This window comes from Grammomys surdaster, unplaced genomic scaffold (assembly GCF_004785775.1).
Source record: "Grammomys surdaster isolate TR1022 unplaced genomic scaffold, NIH_TR_1.0 343, whole genome shotgun sequence".
Taxonomy (NCBI): Eukaryota; Metazoa; Chordata; class Mammalia; order Rodentia; family Muridae; genus Grammomys; species Grammomys surdaster.
Window position 1 is genome coordinate 2,269,166 of NW_021604762.1, and position 19,307 is coordinate 2,288,472.

The following is a 19,307-nucleotide window of genomic DNA, read 5'->3' on the forward strand; positions in this document are numbered from 1 at the left end:
TAGATTAAAAAAAAAAAAACCTAAAACCAAGTCACTGCCTAGTATCAGATTACCTGTGTTCGTGTTTTGATTAAGATAAAGGGAGCTCCATCACTAGTTCAACAGAAATTAGCCTCTCTGTCTCTGACTCCTGGTTATTTGCTTGGAGACTGGGTCTCAGACTAGCCCAGAACTCAGCTTCAACCTCAAGTACACAGGGCTAAGTTACCATATCTGGCAGCACTTCTGCTTTCTTTTTTCTGTGTGTGTGTGTGTGTGTGGTGTTTTTTTTTTTTTTTTTTTTTTTTTTTTTTGAGACGGGGGTTCTCTGTGTAGTCCTGGCTGTCTTGGTACTTGCTCTGTAGATCAGGCTGGTCTTGAACTCAGAGATCTGCCTGCTTCTGCTTTCAGCGTGCTGGGATTAACAGCATGTACCCCTACCACCCAACTAACTAGCCCCAATTTCTGAAGGTCAAAAACCCAACTTTGCGCCAGGCAGTGGTGGTGCATGCCTTTAATCCCAGCACCGGGGAGGCAGAGGCAGGTGGATTTCTGAGTTCGAGGCCAGCCTGGTCTACAGAGTGAGTTCCAGGACAGCCAGGGCTATCTATACAGAGAAACCCTGTCTCAAAAAAAACCAAAAACCAAAAACCAACAAAAAAAACAACTTTGTTTAGCTTGATGATGTAGCATTAGTAACCATATATTTTTTTTAACCTTTTATTGGTTTCTGTGTGTGTGAATTTCCCATCAGGCACCCCAACGCCACTCCCCCCCCATACACTCTACCCCTGAGAAAAACAATATAATATTGTTGTGGAAACTGTAGTGTGAGTGGCCCCTCCCCCCTCTTTAACCCTGGACTAGTGTAGTAGTTCAGTTTCAAACAATACTTCCTATAAGTTTCATTTAACAGATACCAACAATTCACCTCATAAATACTTGCAGCAACTTAAGTTAAAGGTGACGGTCGGACAGGCAGGAGGCACGGCAGGATAGGGGTTGGATTATAGTCCCCTAGACATGAGAGAGTAGTGACAGCCAAGGCCTAAAGAAATGTCTCTGCTGTTGAAAGAAGATACAGGTTCCACTCAGGGCAGGCTGAGTTTCAAGCTCTAGAGAGTCTCTATATCCATCCAGTGTCTCTCTGGCATTGGAAAAGCATAAGGATTACCATCTAAGAGTGACTCAAGTACCTGGATCTGTAGTTTGTGGAGAAGAATACATTTGCATTAAAGAATGATCAGAGCCGGGCAGTGGTGGCACACGCCTTTAATCCCAGCACTTGGGAGGCAGAGGCAGGCGGATTTCTGAGTTCAAGAGTTCAAGGTTAGCCAGGTCTACAGAGTGAGTTCCAGAACAGTCAGGGCTACACAGAGAAACCCTGTCTCGAAAAACCAAACCAAAAAAAAAAAAGAGAATCATGAGGGATGTTGCGATGCCTAGGTGGTTAAGAATACTTGATGCTCTCTAGAGGGCAGGAGTCCTCTAATTCCAATATTACTAATGCCCATGTTGGATGTTAAACTGCCTGTAACTCAAGCTCCAGAGGATCTGACAACCTTCCTGGCCTCCTCCAGCACCCAGACCAACATGTATTTATGAAGACACATCCATATATATAATAAAATTGAAGAGGACTGATCATGGCTGCTAAATTAAAAAGACAAAAGCAAGTTGAGGAAGTACTCTGTGCTCCACCCATCTCCATTTTGAAATTGTCAGCAGAGAAGAGCAGTCTTAGGAAATGAGGCAGCACGCTAGGCTTGGTGGCACAAATCTGTAACTTAGCCCTCAGGAGCAGCAGCCGGAGGATGGAAAGCTGGAGACCAACGTGGGCATTGTAGCTGGAATGTGTCTCAATCCAGTACTTCAGAAAGGGGGAGCATGATGTAACTGACTGGCAGAGGACTTGTCTAACGTGTGTGAGACCCTGGCCTTGTTTCCAAATCCTGGGTGGAAATGAGGCACTGTACTTCCCTGTAACAATGTAAGACAGTGTCATTGTGGCGATTCCTGATCCTCTTGCCTTACTTTCCAGAGTGCAGTGACGACAGATGAGAGCCTTACAGGAGTGTGCACAGCTCTAAATGTAACCGTCTTGCATGAAAGTAAATAAAAATAAAGGGATTATGAGAATCCCCCAATACATCTAAAAGTGTTTTTCTCCTGCAAAATTCTCATTTATCTAAACATAGTCTTTTATCTTTGATGGTCAGAGTAGCTTTTTGTTTTGGTTTTTTTTTGAGACACTATGCAGCTTTGGTTATCCTGAAACTCACTCTATAGACCAGGGTAGTTTCGAATTCAGAGGTCCCCTGGCCTTTGCCTCCTGGTAGACTAGGATTAAAGGCATGTTCTACAAAGCCAGGCCAGAGTAACTCTCTTTTTAAGTGAATGAAAAATACTGGAGGGTTTATGGTTTATAGTTAATGAGTTAAGTACCAAGGTCTTCTCAGAACACATATTCCATGTTACAAACTAATTTCAAGTGCTAGCATATGTGTGTATACGTTTATATAATATATATTTTTATGTGTTATTTTATACATGAAATTGGGGGGGGGGGTATTTGTGTTATCTTTAATTACCTGGGAAAGCCAATGGAATGGCAAAAATCTTCCAACTTATCTTTAACATGGTGAGGGCGGGATAAGGAACAGCAAGACAGATAATCTCCACATACTTAAAGGCAATTCCGTGTAAGACAAGTGGCCTGAACGAATAACAAAACGGGCATTTCAACCTAGGGTGCACCTTAACCTTAATACCTGTTTTGACTAGGCAACAACCGGCTGTTTTCGCGTCTTCTAGGCTTCCTTGGCTATCAGGAAGCTAAGGCCTCAGCCGCCACCTGGCGACGCTGATGACGGGCAATTAGTCCCAGCTGCGGCAATTACTGAAGGCTGAGGTGTCTCCTTTAAGAAGCTGACTCACGTGGATGCTGTGTTGTGTGCACTCAGCTGGGAGTGGGGGGGTGGGTCCTCACTCTCACTACATTGGCCGCCTCGGCCGAAGAGGCAGAGTTAGCCTCCTTGATTGGCTGAAAGGTTGCAAGGTGTCGAACTAGGGGCGGGGCGAGCAGCGATGAGCCCGCCCATCCTCTGCGGCTTCGGGGCGGGGTGGGCGGCGGGGTGTAAGGGGGCAAGAGTGGGGGAGGGTGAGCCAGAGAAGGGGCGGGGCCCGGCGGAAGGGGCAGAGTGCCAGGGAGAGGGGCGGAGCCTAGAAATGAAGGGTGCTGCGGGCCAACCGGGAGAGCCGCCTGATGGGAGGGCGGGGCCACGCTGGGTGATTGACGCCGAGGCCCGACCGAGGAGAGGCGGGGCCAAGGCCTGACTAAACCTGAAGACTTGGAGGCCGAGGGGGCTTCGACCCAGCTGAGGAGCGAAGAGCTGCTGGTAGCGCCGATCCCCAGCGCGCAGGTGAGTGCGGCGGCGGGCGCTGGGATCGGAGTTGGCTGGGGCTCGAAGCCCTTAGGCCGGCGGCTTCGAAGACCCCGGGGAGCGGTCCGGGGCGGGGGCCCAGGCAGGAAGTGCCTCTTCCCCTTCTCCACTCGTCCAGGGTCCCGGCCGGGCCACCAGGGCCCCTCAGAACCGTAGGGCCGCGGGCCGGGCCGTCGCTCTTTGTGAGGCTGTGGCGCGGCGGCCGCCGTCGGCCCGCCCCCGCCGCGCAGTCGAGCGCTCCGCGAGCCCGCAACAGCCGCGACCCCTTGGCGACCCGCGGCCCCCGCCCGCCTCCCCGCCGCCCTCGGTGACTGTCGCCTCGGCCGCCGGTCCGGAGACAGCTCTCCCAGTGACACCCCCACTTCCTAGGCCGCCCCGCCCCCACGCAGCCGTCCCCGCCGCAGCGTCGGGGGCGCGCCCGGGCTCCGCTCCGGGTCGGCCCGCGGGCCCGCGCTCCGGGGCCGCGCTCGTACCCCGCCCGCTGCTGAGGCCCGACTCATGCCCAAGTATCTGGGCTGTGGGCCGTGCCCGCCTCGGTGCCAGCCCCTACCACGCTGCCCTCCGAACCCTGGCTGTGGGGGACACTGCTCGGTAGCCCGCGGGTGCTGAGCGCCCGGTAGCCCGCGCCTGCCCAGCTGTTCCGCCTGTGTTTGTTGTGCCGTGGAGGCCCCGCCGCCGCCGCGCGCTCCGCCTTGCGCCGGGCGATTGGCTGGCGGGCGTCACGTGGGCGCGATCAGCTGGGCCGGCTGCGGGCGGTCGGCCGGGCGCAGACCCCCGCCGCTGCCTGGTGAGCCGCCCGGGAGGCTCTTCCCTGCCGGCGGGGGTAGGCACACTCCCGCACGCCCCTTTATTCCACGCTGCTGTATGGGTAGGTAGGAAGTCCGAGTGTTGCCAGCGGGAGTGGGAAGCCGCCGTAGTACAAAGGTCTGTTTAATCCGGACACCGACAGGACCTCCCTTTGGAGTGACAGACAGTAAGGGAAGGTGTACAGCTCATGTATTTTTAAACTTTTTTTCTGTTTACAGAGCCCTGTTGGAAAGCTGAGGATTTTTATTTCAGGTGGCCTTCGACAGATGGAAAACCTGAAAGTAACCTCAGGCTTACCTTGCTTTTGGAAAATAAGTGAACTTGGCTGGTTCAGGTTAACAGGCATAGTAGGAAACATCAGATCGGTTTGCATAGCCGCATAGGCAGGATTGCAGCTGCACTATAGCGTAGAAAAAGTGGAAATGGATGTTTCTTGGGTGCATGTTTGTGCCAGATGTAAGTGCCTTGATGGGTTCTTTCACTAAGAATTAATCCCATATTTACTTATAGTGTATTAGGTAAGAAGGAGATTCCAGAAAAGGTGAACTCTCTCTGGACTCGGAGTTTAGTGAAAGGTTACAGACCAATGAAATCGAAAAAAACAGTGCAACGCTAAATATTGGTAAGTTATGAAATGAGTGTTACAGAAGTTCAAAGATGAGGCAGGGAGACACCAGGAGGAGGAAGTAGGAAGTATTCTGAAGAGATCAGATGTTGGGCCTAGAAAATGAAAAGCCTCTGGGGTGCTGTAGGCCAGAAGGGCTTAGGAAAAACATCCCTGGAGCATTTACTGTGGCAAGAAGATGAACATGCACGATTTGGGGTGTGCGCGTGGGTGTGTTTTGAGAGCACACCAGAGCACAGGGTATTTTGTACTTAGAAAGGACTAATGAAGTTGTTTTTCAGTAGAGTCTTCATGCACCGAGGCCAGGCTATCCTTGAACTCTTGACAGTCCTGCCTTGTCTTTGGTGCTGAGATTACAGGTGTGCTAAATAATGTCTGTCTTACATCCTCATCTGGCCCAGTGTTCAGTACAAATTTTCCCCTTAGTTTATGTGTGGCAACCATCTTTAGGAAAGGCACACAATGAAATATGTTAAATTTATACAGAGAACGTTTATTTAAAAGTAACTTTCTTAAACATGCTTGGCAAAATATGTTTGGCTTCTTCTACAAGAGCATCTAGTTGGAATATTGAAACTCTTTCCTAGACTCATTTGCCTTCTCTGTCCGCTAAAGAGATTTAGAAGCAATAAGAAGTAAAAAAGGATGGCAAGAAAGTCCTGCAGGTAAAGGTGCTTGATAAAAATACAGCAACCTGAGTTTTAACCCAGGGACCCACATGATTAAAAGAACTTATTCCACAATGCTGTCCTGACCTTCGTGTGGCCCACATAATTAAATAGGTCTAATAAAAATATTTTTAATAAGGAAATAAGGCACCAATCACTATAAAAAGAAATTAAACTTGATACTTCACTGAAAAAAAGTCCAAAACATGAAACTAGCTCTAAATGTATATTCATGAGATGTGAAGATAGTCCTGAGTATATTTGTTTCTAGAGTGTCTTTTGTTTTATAGTGCCTTGATAGTTATGTAAATTAAAACCTTTTTTCCTGGTACTACTGTGTGGTAACAAGTTATAATTTTAATTTTAGAACTGTTAACCAGATATGAATTTTCTATTTAGTACTTGAGTCTGGAAGAAGCTTTTAGTGTTGCATCACAGCAAACAAAGGGATCATGTCTGTCTTGCCAAGAAGTTTTTGGGGCGATGACCAACTCTGATTATTTGCTGACTCATGACTAACTGCAGAGTTAATGTGACTGGTCTTATTTTCTAATGATGACTAAGCAGTATTCTAGAAATCTAGTCAGCATGGAAGTTGTTTAACAAAACATAAAATAAGGCATTATCTTAGAAGACCAGGCAGGTAACTTAAATTACTGTCAGATGAAGATTCAGCCCCATAGGCAGGACATCATTTGACCCGGCAGAGTGAACTGATACCGTAAGAAAATAACACAGCTTTCTTGTGTCATTGAAACTTGCCTCTTGCTCACACCCTGTACAAAACTAAGAAAAATGGGTTGGGCATGTAACGTAGTGCTGTGTGTTTACCTGCCATGTGCAAGGTATTTGGTTTGATTTCCAGTATTACAGAAAGGAAAAAAATAGATTTTATAGAAGGAACTGTTGTGTCCTCATGTAACTTTCGTTTGAGTTTTGTTAACAAATTGCTATGTAAATAGTTAATGATGCAATAGCATCAAATGTTTATTGTTATGATAATAATTATCCTAGCTATTCAAAGTTTTATGGTTTTTGTTCTTTTCCTTTGTTCTAGAGAGAAGAGACTGAAAACCAAATATACAGCCATGTTTCCACGTGAATCCATTATAGCAGTATCAAAACATACTACTTCTGGAAGGGGCAGATTTTTGTAACCCTTCCCATGCTAGAACCATGTGTACCATGCTCTTTATACAGTGTTTGTCTTCCCCCATCTGGTGTAATGAAAACCCCCTCTGCTTTGTCCAGTGTTGGAAGGAACTCTGTGATGGGTGTTTGAGGAAATACCCCAAAGGTCTAATTCCTTAAGCAGGGATTCGTCTTTCTGAAGTGGATATTTTCCACCAGGAGATCCTATCCAAATGCAAATAGATGCCTATTGTTCTCCCTGGTATTTTTAGAGCTAGGAAGTGGTGCCTCCTTGGGCTAAATCCATTTGCCAGGATTGAGACCATACTGGATTATTAATTATAGGGAGGGCAGATACCTATTTTAAGACCTAGAATTGAGACACCAAGAATTTGAAATCTTAGGTCTCTAGCTTTAGTCTTATTTATAATTTCTATTACCTGGGTACTTAGCATTGCTGTAATTAACAGGAGGTGAAGCTGGTTAATTACTACTGTTTCCTATCCTGAACCCTTCTTCCTCATCTGTGGTGGGACAGGAATGAAATGGGATGTAGCGTCTACTTTTATGACCTTTATTTAGCATTCATTATACAAAGCACTGTTCTCAGGGTAGAGTATCTTCATTTAATTTTCTTCTGAGATACTGCTGTTGCCATTTTACATAGGAAACAGAGTAATTTGTAATTTGTTCAAGGTTACAAAGGTATTGAGGGAGGGAAAACAGAAATTTATGAACAGTACCTGGCCTTAGATCTAGTCCATACTGTCTAAGTCCCTGGGGGTAAGGAGCAGAGTCACCAGCTGGGTTTAATTGATTTGAATTGTCTTCATATAGTTGATCTTCAGTATACTCAACTGGCTACAGTAAGCCAAGGATCTTTATCTTGATGACTAAGACTCACACTGGCTGCTCTAAACTTTTTAGTACTCTCTGCTCAGTCTTCTGGGTGCTGAGATTACAAGCCCGAGCTACTGCCCAACTCAGAAAAGCCATGAAGTCAGTCAGAAAAGCCATGAAGAAAATGGGAATGGCATTCCAGTAACTTGTCATTTATTTCTATTGATTTTTATACCAGATTGTCAACCAGGTTTCTGTTTTTCTGAGAAAGCCTTCTAAGTGATGGGCTTTCTCCCTACTTATCTCAGTGTTGTAAGCAGGATAGACTTTGCTGGTAAGGACAAGTGTGGCTATAGTCCAAACTACTAAAATACGATGTCTTCTTTTTAACCTTTTGAAAGAATTCTATTCATAACATGTGGGCAGTTAAATCAGGTGAGCTAGATTTGGGCTGCTGGCCTTGGTTTGCTGACTCCTGTTCTTTCGATTGGGTTTTATTTTATGTGTATGGATGTTTTGCCTGCATGTAGTCTGTGCACCAGTGTGTGTCTGGTCCCGATGGAGGCCAGAAGACACCCTGGAACTGGAGTTATAGTTGCTTGTGAGCCTATCTGTGGATGGTGGGAAAGACCAAACCCACTATGAAATACCACATTGTACATATAAAAGAGCCAAACAGGCTTTTTAGACAATTGTTTTATGGCCTGGAAACTAGGAATTTATACAAAATCATCATGCCCAATTTTTAAAATCATTCATTCCTAGGGACATCGTCTCATGGGTTTCTCAGAGAAAAGTAGTTTTTATTTTTTTAATTAACTTATATAGTGTATAATTAAGAAAATTAAAGGTGGAGATCCTAAGCTATCGTTACTTCATTAGAATCTTATGATACAGATAGAAGTTAGAAATTCTAGGTGGCTACGGATGCTCTTTGGTGGCAAAAATTGAAGATAATCAGTAAAATGCCTGAGTTGCCTGTGAACTTCCTGTATTTTCATCCTGATCCCTCATGTAAGGGAAGGTAGATTCTGGAACTAGCGGGTAAACTGTTAAACAACTCAGTTTGATACTTCAGCTTTAGGATTTAGTAGCTTGGAACTATGCAAATGTACTGCCAGAAGAGCCTTGTTTACATGTCACTTACACAATAGTATTGTAATGGGTTTGCTCTGAATGTTGAAGTAGGAGCCACATCATAAATATGACATAGCCTTGCTGTGAGCTTGGCCCTAATTTCAGCCATAAATGGAACTTAGCGTGGCAGAATATCAAATGATTTGCAGTGGGATACAGTAAAGTGCTTCAGAGTCGACAAACAATGTTGACCAACTGACAGATGAAGAGATTGGAGATTCTGCTAGGTGAACCCAAGCTGGAAGACAGACCTCTCATATGCTAGTAAACACTCTACCACTGAGTCACAGTTAGCACAATAAAAGTTTAGTGTCAACCCCCACTGCCATTATTAGGAATCAAATTTGGGCTTCATAATGCTGGACACGGTGTTCTTCACTAAGCTACACATATCCTTAGCCGTTTTTCAAATTCTGCCCCTTCACTTTTAATTTTTAAATTTTAAGACAGAATTTCACTTGGTTTCTCAGGTTGATTCTAAATTCCAAATACTTGTGCCTCAGCCCCTAAGGTGTTTGGGTAAGACTCATCCCTAGGTAGGTATGATTGCATAGGCCTATATTCCCATCACTTGGGAGGTGCTAAAGCTGGACTACATAGCATTTGAAGTCTCACAGAGTTTTTGCAAGGTGGTGACTGAGCTGTATTTCACTGTACTTTGTAGCATCAGTCCAATACAAGTTACTGAGACTGTCTGATAGATTTAATAAGACAATCACTGTTAACAATCTTAGATGGAATTAGTGTTGGAATTCAGTGATAAAAGGAGGAAAGGTTTCCTAAACTGACTTAAGTGGAATTGTTACATTTACAGTTTTCTAATTTTATGGAGTGTATGATTAGATTGCCATTGAACTAGGGAATACAAGAGGAAGACAATTTGTGGTCAACCTGAGAGAGACCAACTCCAACAGCTGTTTGGTCTCTAGGTGTGAGGGAAGTGAGAACTGGAATAAGACTTAGAGACTACCTTGACTACTTGTGGAATGCACCTATATATTTTTGCACCTCTGTATTTTTGCACCTATAGAGGTAGGGTTTATACACACATACATACACACTCACACACACTTAAGAATTACCACAGTTAAATGATATGTACTAAGTGCAGCGAGTTTCCCATACACTGGACATACTCAAGTCTAAGAGTTCACACTGTTAATGTCGCTTCAGGGCTTTCTTCAGACTACTGTAGCTGAACAATGTAGCATGGGTGGTTTATAAACACAGGAATTTATCTACCATGGTTCAAAGAAAAAAGCACCAGCAGAAATGGTGTTAGTAGAGGCCAGTTTCTGGTTGATTGATGTTCCCCTTTAGATGTATCTTCATCATAAAAAGGGTAAGTCAGCTAGCATCCTCTACTGATGACCTGTCTTCATGACCCAGTTACTCCCCAGATTCCATTACACTGATGACTAGATTTCAATGTACAAGTTTATGGGGATACAGATTTTCAGGATGTAGCAGAGGGATTGTAACTGATGGCAGCTTTAGTACTTCAGTACTGTTTTCAATTTTTTAACCTTGTAAAGCTAAGGCTTGCTGGGATCTAATGACCATGTAGAGTTGATGGCAAATAATGTTTGGCTTACTTCTGTTGACAATATAACCTTTTTTGGCAAATAAGTGTATTTTGTAGTTACAGATATGTCTATATGTAAATGGAAATCACAGGAACCGTGTAACATATAGGTCGTCTTAGATATTTTTAGTCTTGATAATGAATCATATAATTGAAGCCAGTAAAAATACTTGGGTAGAGTAAAAAATAGATGTGAATTTGAAGCAGGAAAGAAGGCGTATTAAACCTATTTACCCTCGGTACCAAATGGTCGGTCACAGCTGTTCATTTAACACTGAGCCGAGGACAGAATGATGTAGGTTGAATGCATAACGTCCACTTCGAGCCACGGCATCTTCCATAGTAGTACCTAAGGGTGATCTAGAAATAGAAGTGTTCATTTCATTGGAATTAAGTAATGTCTGATATTTGAAACTTTGAAAGAAAATTACCTATAAAACAAATCTCAGAAACTCTACCTGAAACTGAATGACTATAAAATGACTGAACTGTAAAGTCTTGGCTGTTGATCCTTTTTGTTAAACAATTACTATAGCATTATAAACATAAGAATTAATTGCTCACATGTGTGTGCTGAATGCCTTACTTATATTGAGAGTCATAAGTTGAAATAGTGGTACAAGGTCCAAACAGGACCAGTGGAGAATGAAAAAACAAATTGGTATAGAGAACAATGATAAACTGCTTAGCTTAACAGTACTCAGTTGCTGTGGGAGAATATGTTGTGCATTCCCTGTTACCTGATTAACACACACACAAACACACAGAGTGCAGGCCCTTCTAACCAAATTTTGTTGTTAAGGTTTTTAGTGTTTTCATGTGTGTGTGTGTATGTGTACATGTTTGCACGCATACATGTGTAGGTGCATGCATACTCGTGTCCCTTGTGTGCAGGTACCCTTGAGCAGGCCATAAGAGGTACTGATACAGATCTGGAGCTGGTGTCATAGGCACTGAGAACTGAACTTGAGTCCTTTGCAAGATCAATAAGTACTCTTAACCACTGACCTATCTATCTCTCCTGCTCCAAATTTTTATTTTTGCAATATTTATGTGTATGTTGGTCAGCCATATGTATGAGTGACCATGGAGACCAGAAAAGACTACTGGAGCCCTTGGAACTAGATCTACAGTCAGTTATGAGCTTCTTGGTGTGGTTGCTGGGAGCTGAACATGGGTCCTCTGTCCAGCCACCTAGAATTTATTTGTGGTGCTAAGGAGTGAATCTAGAGCCTTAGACACACTAGGTGGGTACTTTACCACTGAAGTACATCCTCAGCCCTGTTCCCCCACATTTTAGTTAATGTTTTACATCTGGGTCTTTTTCTGTAGTTGAGATTGGTCTGGAATTCACTAAGAAAACCAAGCTGGCCTGAAAATTGTGTTTCCCTGGGGCTCTGACTCTTGACTGCCAAGATTACCTTGGTACATCCCTAACTCTTAACTTCCTAAATTTTAAGTATCAGCTCAACTTTTTTAAATTAATAAAAGTTTGCATTCAGTTCAAATGAAATTTATCAGTTTTGTTAAGTGCCTGTGTCTCTGGGCTGATGGATTCAACTTAATAGGCCCTAAATTAGCAGTTTCTGGGTATGTGTATGTGATCTTGGAAAGTAATGTGTTTAAGGACTGTAAAAATAAGCAGCAATCATTGCCAGAAATGTAATCAGAAAGTCAGTTTACCCCAGTTAAGTCTGTGTTGAATTTACATTTACACATTGTGGCTTTTTTTTTTTTTAAGAGACAATCTTTTGATGTAGCTTTGGCTGCACTGGAACTTCCTTTCTCCCAGGCAGACCTCAAACTTAATTGATACTCCTCTCTCTGATGACACTTGTTAATGTATTATTTTTGTTGTTTTTTCTCTGTCACCACACAGGGTTTTTTTGTGTAGCTCTAGCTGTCCTGGAACTCACTTTGTGAACTAGGCTGGCCTCAAACTTGCAGAGATCCACCTGCCTCTGCCTCCTGAGTGCTAGAATCAAAGGCATGCAACACCAAGCCTAGCCTTAGTTTCCCCTTTTTAATTAATATTTTTAGTTATCATAGATGGATTTTAGTGTGACATTTCAAACGTGTCATTATACTTGGCTTTCTTCCATTCACCTTATTTCTCTCGTGTTTCTTCCTCCATTCACAATGCCCTTCTTATTGACATTAGGATTGCCTAAGAGCAGTTTCCAAAAGGCTGGAAAGCTTCATAAATCTAAGAAGAAATAGATTCCTTATTAATTGGTCATGAAAGTACTACAGGTTCTGGAGACATGGCTCAGCGGTTAAGAGCACTGACTGCTCTTCTAGAGGTCCTGAGTTCAATTTCCGGCAACCACATGGTGCCTCACAACCATCTGTAATGGAATTCAATGTCCTCTTCTGGTGTGTCTGAAAACAACAATGTACTCACATATATAAAAAATAAATAATTCTTAAAAAAAAAAAAAGTACTACAGGTATCAGTCTGGATCTCTCCCATCCCCACCCCCCACCTCCCCCACCCCCTGCTAACCCCTCAAAAGGACAGCTGTATCAGCTCTATTCACCATTTTAACATGTTACGAAACATTTGAAACACAGGGACTGATCATATACAGAAACACTTGAATATGAAACCTTTGGTATATTCTTTGAGTATATCTAGAGGTAAAGTACTTCAGAAGATACAAGTTGCAGTGAATTTAAGGGTTAAATTTGTTGCCTCTTGTAACTCTTGACATAGAGAAGTGTGAGTTATTCAGGTTTCAGAAACCAGTCTCAAGACTTTGCTAGGTGAGCATTTAGTGCTTCTGTAATTTATCCAATCAGTAGTCAGAAAATTTCTTGAGGCTAAGTTGCATAATATCTGGAAAGTCCCATTCCTTGTTTTTCTGTCCTGGTTGCTCTAGCCTCTAAGCTAGCTAGGTCTACACTGTGCCCCTTCCCTTGGGAAAAACAGTGGAGGGTAATGGAAGAACTTTGTCTCGAGTTTGTTGAACTGCATTCCAGCTACTATTCTGTAACAGCTGCAACCTTTGACCTGTTAACTTGTTTGGGTGGAAAGTGGGGAAGGTGAAGCCTCCCAGAATTGTGAGTTTTAAAATAAGTGCTCCATAGATTTTTAGACTCAGATTTACTGAGTGAAGTTAGTGCTGTTGTCCCTATACAGGGGTCAATAAACCAGTGACCATAGGCTTATCTATCTACTCAGGTCCCCTCTGGGTATATGGGTGCTTTGGGTTTTATTTGTTTTTGTTGTTTTTTTCTGTTTCTGGTTTGTTTGTTTGTTTGTTTTTGTGGTGCTGGCCTAGAACTCAGGGCTTCCAGCAATGCATTCCAGGACAAGTGCTCCACCAATGAACTATTTTCCTGAAGCTCTTGTTTTGAAATTATAAGTTCATCTGCTCTTATCTGATCACCTCATCTGTGCCCCTTACTTTTGAGTCTTTCCTCAAATTACATAGCATCTGCTCAGAATGTAGACTTAACAGTGGCACTATGCTAGCGTCTTTCAAGCCTCTGTATGTAGGTATTTTACCTGAATGTAGACCTGTGCCTTTGGAGGGCATAGGATTCCCTGGAGTTATAGTCTAGTAACACTCGAGTCTTCATATGGATGCTGGGAGTCAACCCCAGGTCCTCTGCATGAGCAGTAAAGTGCTCTAAGAGCACTGAGCCATCTCTCCATTCCCCATCTGTGCTATAAAATGTTTTATTTTCCTTTTGTTTTCCATACTAACTAAAAGAGAAGTGAGAAGTATTCCTTGGTCTTGGCTAAGCATGTTTTATGACTCTTAACAACTTGAGATGTCCAGTTTATTTGTCTAGTGTGTGAACTATCAATTCCTTCATTCCAAGTCGGATATTTCACCCAGCAGGAACTAGAAAAAAAAAACAGATTTTAGTATATAAGTAGCCTGTAACACCTCCCCCAATAGCTGCTACAAGTTTTTAAAGTTATGCTTCTTTTTTTCTATTTGTTCTAGGTTTTTAGAACTTCAGCTATCAAAATGGGCAGAATCTTTCTTGATCATATCGGTGGTACCCGTCTGTTTTCTTGTGCAAACTGTGATACAATCCTGACCAATCGCTCAGAACTCATCTCTACTCGGTTCACAGGTGCCACTGGTAGAGCATTTCTTTTTAACAAGGTTCGTGGAAAAAACTTTATTCCTACATGTCTTCAATGGCTGTATTCAACAGCAACACGAGTGTGTTTCCTGAGAATTTACAGATAGCAGAAAATATCAGAGTGATGGTCGAAACCTATAGAAGTGATTGCTTATTAGCATGTCTCTGATGGGAATTTCAGGGATACATTATAGAACATGATTTTATTTATTTACTTTTATAAAGCCTAAAATGTATTTTTATTAAGCCTTTTTATGATGTATTAGCAGAAGAGAGGCAGGGTGTAGCACCTTCTGTCTGTAATCCCAGTGCTTGGAAAACTGAGGCAGGAAGATGGCCACAAACTGGAGACCAGTCTGGGAGACACAGTGAGTTGTAGGCCAGTTGGGCCAGCTTCAGCTACACAGAGAGACTGTCTCAAAATAGCAATTAAAAGGATAGGTCTCTGTTTCTTTGGGAACTGTTCAATTTAAAAATGTTAGTGACTTCACAGAATTTGGAAACAGGCTAAGATAGCCATTTTCTCTCCCTTGTATGTTACTAGTTTATCCATGGAGACAGCTGTTGTATTTATTTGTTGAACATGAATCTAGCTAGCTTTTCTTGCTATAATTCATGCTTGCCAGTCAGCTTTGTGGTTACCATGTGGCTTCTTTGGTCTACCAAAAGGAAAGTGTATACAGATTTGCAGATGTGCATCTGTAGTCTGCTTGGCCCTGAAATGAAAAAGGTTTGGTATTGGTTGATGTGATTGTGTACCCTGAACTTAGCACAGTTTAATTTCCAAGTCTTCTAGGCTAAGATACAGATCTAGTCTTTTTCCCCCACTTTGAGACAGATTTCTCTGTGTAGCCCTGTCTGTCCTAGAACTCGATCTGAAGACCTGGCTGGCCTTAAACTCACAGAGCTCTGTTTTCCTCTGCCTCCGGAGGGCTGAGAGTAAAGGCGTGGGCCAGCACTACCCAGCCAGATCTTTTTTGAAATGACTGGTTTTAGAAAGTCAGATAAAGTTTTCACTAGTAGACATTCCTCTGTTCTGACCGAGTAAAGAAGCTTCTCAGAGAATCAGTACTGTGTCCCCTTGACATTTTACCAGAGTCACTACTATAGCAGACCAGCTGCCTGTTAACTAATGTTCAATCTTGCTCATTCACTTATTAATAGTCCCTGGTTTTCATGTTACAGTGTCAAAAGTTAAATAATTGGAATTAAGATCATATAACAGGATCACGTTTATTAACTATCGATCTTTTAGAAGAAAATAAAGCATAGAGGATTTCTTGGGTATTTAGAATGGTTGGAAATTCTCCACAGATTATTTTAGAATCCAATTCCTGTTTTTATTATCTTTGAATTTACTAGGAAACTAATGTATTGTGTTGTATGATTTGTGGTAGGCTTAGCCTGTCCCACCCTGTTTGTATATATAAAATGTCTTTAGAAACACGTATGACACTATGGAACACTGGTACTCAGGTTCTTATTTACACACATCACTACAGAGTGATTTAAGAATTAGACCCAAAAGTATATCTCATGCTTCAGTTCCAGACCTTTTTCTTTTCTACAGCCATAAATATGACTATCCTATATAGATGGCAAGACATGAGCTTGTCCAGTACTACATAAAGATTGCATTAGATTGGGGGCTGGAAAGCTGGTTCAGCAGTTGAGCACTGGTTGCTCTTGCAGTAGACCCAAGTTTGGTTTCCAGAATTCATAGGGTGGCTCACAGCCATCTGTAACTCTAGATTCACAGAATCCAATGCCTTTTATTCTCCACAGCCACCAGATACACATGCATACCTGTAGGCAAAGCATTCATTAACATAAAATTATATAAGCCTTTTAAAAACGCTCCCTTGTGTGTGTGTGTGTGTATGTGTATGATATATTCATATCTTATGTGTGTGTCTCATGGTAGGGTTTGAGGCCAGAGTATCCTGTAATTCAGACTGGCTTGAAACTGACCTACGTGGATAAGACTAGCCTTGAACCCCTTTCTTCCTGTCTCTACCTCCCAAATACTAAGATTATAAGCCTAGTGGCACAGTTCTAGTTATCCCATCCTAGTTATCCCATCCCCTCTTAAAACTAGCTCCAGGTGGCTACCATGAGTATAACTAAAGGAGCAATTTTGTCTGCTAAATGTAGTTGGTAGTTTGTTGTTTTGAGGCAGGGTCTCACTGTAGTAAGGCTGCTCTTACCTCAAATTCAGGAGGGCCTGCCTTGGCCTTCCTTCCCACACTGGGACCATGGGCATGCACAGCTCTGTACTACTTAATTGCTCATACATTTACTTATTGTCATAATGATCAGCTAACTTACATGACTTTACAAGATTTTTCTTTGTGTGTGTGTGTTCTTTAGGTAGTTAACTTGCAGTACAGTGAAGTTCAAGATCGGGTCATGCTCACTGGCCGCCACATGGTTCGAGATGTGAGCTGCAAAAACTGCAACAGCAAACTGGGATGGATCTATGAGTTTGCAACTGAAGACAGCCAGCGCTATAAGGAAGGCCGCGTGATCCTGGAACGGGCACTAGTTCGAGAGAGTGAAGGCTTTGAAGAGCATGTACCATCTGATAACTCTTGAAGAAAACCGATAAATCCATCTTTTCCCAGGTCTCCTTCACTGAAACAAAATCTCCTTACATACACTGTCACCTTAGCATCAGAGTCGGATTCATGAACTGCGGAACAAGAGGTTGTGATGTGAGAATCTAAGATGGAACCTTTTTTCTTTCTTTCTTTTTTTTTTTTTTAATTTTGTATTTTCCATCCAACAGCAGTTTGTAGAGAGAATTTTATGCATATGCCGTTAATTTTTTCCCTGTGTTTACATCTTGAGGCAGAAGAGTTTGCAGCTACATGGTGGGCTATGTGAGGGAAAAAATTGGGGTCTTTAGAGTGAAAAGGAGTGTTTTGTGTACATTTTGAGTGGAGAATATGTCAAGAGCATGGTTTTTAAATTTATTTGGGCTTAATTTAAATTTTTTTTTAATCCAGTTATTTCACTTAATTTGCTAGCTTCAAGAAGAGATCCGAATCTGTGCCCAGCGCTGGAGGCTCAGTGTTAGCGTGGCTTGTGCTGGCCAGTGTGCCATATTCTTGTTGGAGAGGAACTGTAGCACCAGAACCCATTCTTCCTTGTCAGTCTTGACCCGCAGATGTCACCATCCCTAGTTCCTTGTCACCATGTACTTGGTGTTGATTGGAAACTTTCTCAAATGGGGCAGAACTGCTTGGTTGTCTTTTCCCATGTAACTTAAGCATAGTAATATAAATAAAGTGGTAGTTGGATGTTTTGGTCCTGTGTTACTTTTTAAAATACCTAATAAGAGAACAGAAGTTTGATAAGTGATTTTCTTAGTAGTTAAAGTGATTCTTCTCAATCTTAAGCTATATTGACTATGTATACGGTATTTGTGTAGATGAAAGCATACTGTTTAAACAGTATTGTGTTTAGAAAGCAGTTGAGCCATACACCATTAATTTGCATCTATTCTAAAAAAGGCGGAAATGAAGCAACTTATCTAAAACCACTGCTTCACAAAGTGTTTCAGCCTTCCCCCACAATTTGTGAATTGATTTTAACAAGTCTGTAGTGTTAATAATTTCATCAAAGGACTGGGTCTCTGCGTAGGGTCATTATTTCATATCTTTCCTTAGAATCTAAGTTCAGCTATGGCATTTGAGCTGATATCACCCCCAATCGGAAAGAGGTCAGATTTGACTCAACTTCTGCCCTAAATTTATGACATTACAAAGTATTGGAATATGCTTCTTATCCAAACTATTTCTAGGCAGACTGATAATTGCTTTTGGAGAATTAGACAGGAACAGTGAAATCAGCTAGTTATACAAATGAATAGATAGATATTTGTATGCTCAGTTTCCAAGTTGTCTATGCAGAAAATTTGCCTGAGGTTTAACAAGTGAAACTTTCTGTCATTGACGTTAAGTAATCTCTGATTATAGTAAAGCTTATTATACTTAGCTTTGCATTCTTAGTTAATGGCATGGTTGTCTTGAGCAGGGAGAATATAATGCTGCATTCCAGTGAGTGAACACAACTCTGTCGTCAACTTAAAGAAACTTCAAGACTTAAGAATAGTATTTATTTCCACTGACTTCTGCACTGGCCTGTGATGCGGATTCCTAGTCGCATGCCTCACCTACAGCACCATGTGCATTGCTGTCAAAATAAAGTATATTTTGTCTTGCATTGGTACAGAACTGCTACTTATTTTTCACTGATCCTATTTAGTGATTATCTTTGTTATTTTTAATGTCTAAAGGATAATTTTTATTTGTTTTGAGATGGGTTGTCTCACTGTGTAGTCCTGGCTGACCTTGAACTTCCTTGCAGCAGGCTGGCCTGAACCCAGAGATCTCTGCCTGTCTCCCATCTACTGAGATTTTAGGTGTGTACCACCACACCCAGCTAACACCATGCTTTTGAATAGCTATTGCCTGTTGTGCTTTAAGGTGGTAAAGTGACAGCTAACTTTTTATGCCTAAAAACACTGAATTTGCCATGATTAACGTAGGTCATTTTGCCACAGATACAACTGTGGTTTAGTGTGTATGAAAATGTAATTGGATAAGTTACAAGTAAATGTCACACTGTTAGGTTAACTCAGGTTGCTGGCAGGTTAAGCAACAAACCACTAGATAGAACCTTCATTTCTGCATTTGCTGGGCTAAGGTGTGGCTCAATGGTAGTGTTTGCTTAGCTGGAAGCTTGAGTGTGATCTCTTAACACTGCAAAAGCAAAAGTCCTATTTATAATATGTTTTAAAAATTGGGAGTAGTGGTGGCGCACGCCTTTAATCCCAGCACTTGGGAGGCAGAGGCAGGCGGATTTCTGAGTTTGAGAGTTCGAAGCCATCCTGGTCTACAGAGTGAGTTCCAGGACAGCCAGGGCTACACAGAGAGACCCTGTCTCAAAAAAACAAAACAAAACAAAAAAAAATGGAATAGGGT

The 19,307-nt window shown here is 42.3% G+C and overlaps 1 protein-coding gene across 3 annotated transcripts; it reads left to right on the plus strand.

Moving 5' to 3' along the window:
* The first annotated feature begins 3,298 nt into the window (after positions 1-3,298).
* Positions 3,299-18,552, plus strand: Ypel5 (yippee like 5). 3 transcript variants are annotated; one of them, XM_028778991.1, is made up of 4 exons: positions 3,316-3,401; positions 4,740-4,851; positions 14,175-14,339; positions 16,690-18,552. In XM_028778991.1, exons 3-4 carry the CDS (start codon positions 14,199-14,201, stop codon positions 16,912-16,914), a joined length of 366 nt encoding a protein of 121 aa, XP_028634824.1. In that variant the 5' UTR covers positions 3,316-3,401; positions 4,740-4,851; positions 14,175-14,198; the 3' UTR covers positions 16,915-18,552. The 3 variants fall into 3 exon arrangements, with proteins under 3 accessions (XP_028634822.1, XP_028634824.1, XP_028634823.1); XM_028778989.1 differs by lacking the exon at positions 4,740-4,851 and having other exon boundaries at positions 3,299-3,401; XM_028778990.1 differs by lacking the exons at positions 3,316-3,401; positions 4,740-4,851 and adding an exon at positions 4,184-4,290.
* The last annotated feature ends 755 nt before the right edge of the window (positions 18,553-19,307 follow it).